The sequence below is a fragment of the Thunnus thynnus genome, chromosome 15, assembly GCF_963924715.1.
Source record: "Thunnus thynnus chromosome 15, fThuThy2.1, whole genome shotgun sequence".
Lineage (NCBI taxonomy): Eukaryota > Metazoa > Chordata > Actinopteri > Scombriformes > Scombridae > Thunnus > Thunnus thynnus.
This window is the reverse complement of record NC_089531.1, coordinates 27,288,002-27,294,141: the sequence shown is the minus strand read 5'-3', so window position 1 is coordinate 27,294,141 and position 6,140 is coordinate 27,288,002. Positions and strand designations below refer to the sequence as shown.

At 40.4% G+C, this 6,140-nt stretch overlaps 1 protein-coding gene across 2 annotated transcripts; it reads left to right on the top strand.

Annotated features, from left to right (window-relative positions):
- The first annotated feature begins 863 nt into the window (after positions 1 to 863).
- LOC137198378 (schlafen-like protein 1) lies at positions 864 to 3,988 on the top strand. Of its 2 annotated transcripts, XM_067612166.1 has the most exons (7): positions 864 to 970; positions 1,122 to 1,169; positions 1,532 to 1,593; positions 1,696 to 1,910; positions 2,477 to 2,573; positions 3,126 to 3,532; positions 3,644 to 3,988. In XM_067612166.1, the coding sequence occupies exons 3-7, from the start codon at positions 1,536 to 1,538 to the stop codon at positions 3,923 to 3,925; spliced, it is 1,059 nt and encodes a 352-aa protein (XP_067468267.1). In that variant the 5' UTR covers positions 864 to 970; positions 1,122 to 1,169; positions 1,532 to 1,535; the 3' UTR covers positions 3,926 to 3,988. The 2 variants fall into 2 exon arrangements, with proteins under 2 accessions (XP_067468267.1, XP_067468266.1); XM_067612165.1 differs by having other exon boundaries at positions 865 to 970; positions 1,532 to 1,910.
- The last annotated feature ends 2,152 nt before the right edge of the window (positions 3,989 to 6,140 follow it).

Genomic DNA, 6,140 nt, shown 5'->3' with positions numbered 1-6,140 from the left:
CTAAGCAGCTGTCAGTCAACTGTAAAGTAAACATACAAGCTTGCAATTTTGCTAAATTCCTGCAATTTGTCCGTATTATCATCATAAATTTAATATCCATATTTTTATGTGATGAGCATAATAGACAATTGCGAGGAGTCCATCAGGAGTTCTGCTGAAGGCAAAACTTGCTTTATCAACAAAAATAACTCCTTATTTACAGTTAGCAAGATTCTTCAGCCTCTCCTCTTATTATCAAAACAAACCCCATGCCTGTTAACTGAGAAAACAAAACAAAACAGCAAAACAGGAAGTATTTGCCATGTATGTGTGTGTGTATGTGTGTGTGAGTGTGTGACAGAGAGGGAGAGAGAGAGAGAGAGAGAGAGAGCTTTCCTTAAGTATAATTTATGAAATTAATCAATATATTAATATATTACAGTAGCTTCTCTCTTGTGTCTATGATTGTAATTGCCTGTCAATACAGGCCAAAATACAGAATTTTATTTAGGATTTCAACATAAGATATTGTTTAATATAGTATATTAGCCATTCAGAATACCAAAGACAGTTCTTACATATTAAGTAGGCACAGCTGTCTTACACTCATTACTTTTAATGAAAAACAGTATTGGTGTATTGGTAGAAATATACAAGGATTATAAAGACAACATAAGCCTCTGACACCATAGGTTCCAATTCCAGCAAGTTTGGAAACTGGACCCAGGAAAGATGGCTGCCATATGGTTCCATCCCAGAATGGCAGGTCATTATGACACGTTGCATCTTTTATATCTGTCTGGAAACCAACCTCCTCTCTTGGAATACACAAATCTAAACACAAATTGTTTTTTTTTAAATTTAATTTGCAAATTTACTTTGGAATATGCATCATTTAAACACTGTAGCAACTGAAATAACAAATGTTTTAAATACATTTTGCTTTAGTATATTGTGGTCCTCCTTAAAACAAGAAGACCCACCTTAAAGGGTAACTACACACTTTTTTCCTCATTTTTTTGTGCTGTACACATTATCCAATAGCTTCTTGTTAGTATATGATGTTAATACAGATGATGTTTCCAACAATACACATATTGTGCGTAAAAACTGCTTTTTCTGTTCAAAATGATCATCCACAGTTTAGAGGGACACTAACAGGTTGACTTTCACCAGCGTAGCAGGAAAAGGTAAGATGCTCAACTGTACATTGCTGTATAGCTGCACACACTCATAAACTTTGTCATCATCAGCCTAGTGCCAGCACTGCTCCCTCGCCATGCCTCGTGGCTTTGATTGATCATTGTTTTGATCAGCCTTGACTTGATGATTTATCAAGCCTCCTCGTGTTCATTTATCTATTTAGCACACTGACGCCCCCTTATTATCATCTCACACTGTGTATCTTATGCTGAATCACACACAATAAGCTTCTAGACTTCCAGACAACTTACTGTTTGTCTAAAAACTCACATGTGGCGACCTGTAAAATACAGAGCTTTCTAAGTTATTGTTCTGCTGTATTGTCAAGCAGCTTTTTTGTTATTCACAGCATAATGCATCAGCGACACAAAAGCCCAGAACCCTGCAAGTGGAGCAGGAGGATGAACCCAGGTACGAGGAGTGATGTACAGACCTCTGCCTCCTCGACTCCTTCCACATCAGCTCATGTAAGGACCGGTCTGCTACAATCAAACCAATCTGTTCGCTCAACAGTTGCCAGTAGAGCTAAGAAAAGTAAAAGGAACAGAGCCAATCGTGCCTGGACATGGAAACGTTTTGGCTTTAAAGGGAGAATGAGACTGAGGGGCTCCAAACGGCCTAAAAAGAAGAGACGCTCTGGGCGTTCCACCCTTCAGCCACAGAGCACACAGCAAAGCAGCGACAGTGCAGCTCAAATCCAGACTGGTCAACAGATAACATCACCACAGGTGAGATCAGAGTCACCAAGAATCACTAGAGCTGGAAGGATACATTGACAGGCTAATAACATCAGCTGATATTGTGTCACACATAAATAGATATGAGTGTGAATGTTGGCACAAATGCAAAAAAAACAAAAATTGTAAACAGCAAGAAATATTTTAGTGGCTGCATTTTTATGAATATTTGACTTCTCAATTAATCTTTTATAGAATTTTATGTTTTTATTTAATAATTTAAAATAATTTTAGTGATGTTTAGTGTTCAAAATTTATATTACTGTCATAAAGTGTTTTGTTCAACTGTAAAATATATTTACTCAGACATATATTTATCACAAAATGTTTTATGTTATGTATTTTTTGTTACTGTATGTATGAATATTAGCTCATATACATTTATTTCATGTATTGATATTGGTACTGGCTTCCAAACGGCCTCTACCAATGACCTTGATGACATAGAGATGAATCCACTATATGATTGTAATGATTTCAGTTTGTAACAATATGACACTTCACTGACCTGCTTCACTGACCCAGTCTATTTTGTTCCTTCTCTCTATGACACCCAGTCTATTAGTGAACAGGACATCACCAGTTGCCAGTGGCTCTACTATGGGGCTCACATTGGCAATGAGACCCGCAACATTGAGTTCAAAGTCGGTGGAGGTAATATTACAACAGCTGACAAGTTATATCCTGTTAAAATTGTTAGGCCTTGGGTGGTAGATGGGGCTGGAAAATGTCAGACAATAGTGAAAAATGATGATTACAATTTCCCAAAGACCAAGCTGATGTCTTCAAATGCCTCGTTTTTTTCCGACCAACAGTCTTCAAAACTTAGAAATATTCAATTAACAACGTTAGAAAATATGAGGGGTGTCACATCCTCACATTTGAGAAGCTGGAAAGAGAAAATCTACAGCATGAATATTACTGATTGATATTGTGTGTTTACATTTGTGAATGATTTGTTCATTAGCGCTCTGTATAAATGTATTTGCAGCTGTGCATTATTTAATAGTTAAATTGAATTTGCTCAACTTATTCCTGTCCTATTGAGTTTTTAAAATTCACTAAATTGCTGTTTTAGAAAAAAAAAATGTTGCAAGTGATGATTGTGTCATGCACTCCATTCAATTTTAAGTAAGATAAAAGGTGATGAAGACCATGGGGGTCAGAGACAGAACCAAACATAAACATGAAACTTCCTTCCTTCAGGAAGTTACATGCAGCATAATTTCTGCCAACACGTTTGTGTCTACGCAAGTGCCTTCCTGAACAGCGGGGGAGGCAGTCTGGTGGTCGGGGTGAATGACAGCGGAATGGTTCGTGGTCTGTACTTCAGCCATGAAGAGGAGGACAAGACTCGCCTGCAGGTGGACAGGAGTGTGAGGCTCATCCATCCTCCTCTCCTTCCCCACCAGTACAGCCTGCGGTTCCTACCTGTGGTAAAACCTGGGGTGGAGGAACACTGCTTCAAAGTGCTGTGCCTCACTTTCAGAGCACCTCCAGCTTTCAATGAGCCAACCCTCTATCAGACTGACCAAGGGAAGGTGTACATGAGGCGGGATGGGAGTGTCGAGGGGCCCCTGGCTAACTCTGTCATCCTGGAGTGGTCCAAACATGTAAGAAAGTCCATGACTATTATTTTTATTATATACAAAATACATATTTGTATCAAAATGACAAATATATTTCAAGTGCTGACATGCTGTGTGTATGTGTGTGTGTTCAAGATGTGGATTGGAAAAGTGCAGCAGCTGGAAAAGTGCCTGCGTACATCTAGGACTGATATCCACAGGCTACGCCAGCTCATTACTCCACTGTACCACATCATAGCCTCATTACAGGAACAGCAGAGGACCACTCCACCCAGGAGTTCTTCATCAAGCCCAAGCTCAGCAGCCAGCCCTGTCCGACCTCCTGTGGGAAGTCCATATGTCAGGCCAGCTCACAACAGCAGAGCCCCAGATCTGGCACTGGAATCCCCTCCACCTCCAGAACACAGGCAGATGTGAATTTGTCTGGCTGTGAAGTTTAGCTGAGATGCAGAGTAGTAAAATAAATTCAACAAAATTATAGTCACTGACTATGAGTTCTTATTCTTCTCTCAATCATTCCTCAGCTACACTTTAATTAAAGCTGTGCCGACCAATCATTTTATATCAACAATGGATCAAATGATTGTGTGTAATGTGAGAGGTTTCACTAAGAGGGATGAACCCACAGACATTATCACCCAACTCTGCAGTTCCACTCAGCTCTATGAAGCCTTTTAGCTTCTTTTAGCTCATCGTTTTGGTTTTCTGGCTCTCATCAGCTTCACTTCCAGCAGCTGTTTTCTGCCAAGTGCTGATAAACCCCGCTGTACCCTACATGTCCAGCACCATGACAATTTAGTGAATCGCTGGTGACCATATGGGAGCATTTAGCAGTTTCAGAGCCTGATATATCCCTCATGAGTTGGTGGAGACCAAAACAGAGCCAAATAGAAAGTCAAAATTGCATCCAGACTAGCCATTAGCAATCTTTCATCGCACATTTCTTTCAGTCTTTCTGGGAAAAAAACAAAAACATGTTCCTGGGGTTTACTAAATCATCTACTGTAGGCTACCACAGAACTTGCTATTAGTTTTAGTTGAAACCTTCATGATCTTAACTAAGCGCAACACTCATTTGTTAGTATGCAAAAAAATGCTGCTCCAGAGGATTTGGACTTTTTTTTCAGAATGATATAATCAGGGTATACCATCGGTCAACTGAGAACATTATATAAGTATTTTCACAGGCTGAACAGTACTCCCTGTGACTAGTAACTTGACTTTGACATGTAATAGTGGTGGAGTGCCGCTTTTAAGTGCATAAATGCAGACAGGAAGCTCGTGTCAGGTTCTTTGTTCCTGTGAAAACAAGTGCAAATCTCTCAGCCATGTGGGTCTCAATGTAATTTAACACAAAAACCAGCAGGGGGCAACAGAGTATCAGCACTGTTTTTACCTCGGCCCCTGCGCTTCGTGGAAGGAGAGGCAGTGCCCACTCATTGGTGATTAAGGTTCTGGTGATGAGTCACGAGGAGGAGGTGGGAGGGGGATGGGACAGAGAGATAAAGAGAAAGAGGAGAAAGAGAGGGGGGGGGGGGGGTTGGGTTGGGTGGGGGAGGGCTGTTACATTACCTCCAGGTGTCCTCTCACGTTGCCAGGAGGCTGACAGATTTCTGCTGTCTGGCCATGAATCTGCCTGCTCTGTGCTCTCCTGCCAGGGTCCCTGCCTGTCCGTTTATCTACAGCACACGTCCATTCAGAACATGCACGAGTACTCTCCATTCAGGGCGGCGGTCAATTCAACAAAGTCCCTGTATCAGATGTTATATTCTCCGAATCCTTTTAAATTAATAGAATTAATATATGCGGGTGAAAGGAGCAATTATGATAAGACAAAGAGAAAAAGTCTGTCTTTATTGTATTTGTGATGACATGAGTTTCACGTTGCTTTGTTTTTGAAATACCTGCTTGATCTTTGGTCTCAGTTCTAATGATAAAAAATTCAAAATTAGGGTTAGAATTTTATCCACAATATTTATTGTATATTTAAAACTCAAGTTTACAAACCAGGTTTCACTTTTTTTAATCTATACAAAACATTTCATAGCCAGCTTCCCCTTTCTGATTTGAGTTTCATGTCACATATCCGGTTCTGTTCTTCTTTCAGCCCTGCGACAAACATCTGTGGAGGGTTTTTTTTCCTTTCTTTTTTTTTTTCACTTCTTATCTCACATGTTTTATTTGTGCGGTTGACTTGGTTCAAGTATAACGTGCATGCAGTAGCAGCAGCAGCTGTGTGTTAGTGTTGATCAGCCAGCTAAGCTGCACGGGGGTGGCTGACTAAGTCTTCTTACCATGCAGAAACTTTGCTTCCCTCCTCCCAGCCTGCCCACACATGGAGTGTCACGTTGTGTTTTGTTGTTCTTGTGGCCGGGTGTTGTCATAGAAGGGGAATCGTAAATGCACGTATACAAACTGTAGACTCTCACGTAGAGTCTGACCAGCATTTACAGGGACGGACAAAACAAAAAGGGAAATAACTGCCTTTTGTGTTGTCTCACAGCAGTTGTTCCAGGACCAGCCTATAGCCCAGGATTATATTCATTGTACATATGTGACTTTTGCTCAAGTGTACTTTGGTAGCAGTCTTCCTCATGAACTGACTCCTCAAAAATAAAATACATGCTTTGTT

Coding starts and splice junctions, on each gene's coding strand:
- LOC137198378 (XM_067612165.1), top strand. CDS start 1,536: ATGCATCAGCGACACAAAAGCCCAGAACCCTGCAAGTGGAGCAGGAGG. Junction 2,574..3,125: donor TGAGTTCAAAGTCGGTGGAG/GTAATATTACAA, acceptor TCCTTCCTTCAG/GAAGTTACATGCAGCATAAT. Junction 3,533..3,643: donor TCCTGGAGTGGTCCAAACAT/GTAAGAAAGTCC, acceptor TGTGTGTTCAAG/ATGTGGATTGGAAAAGTGCA.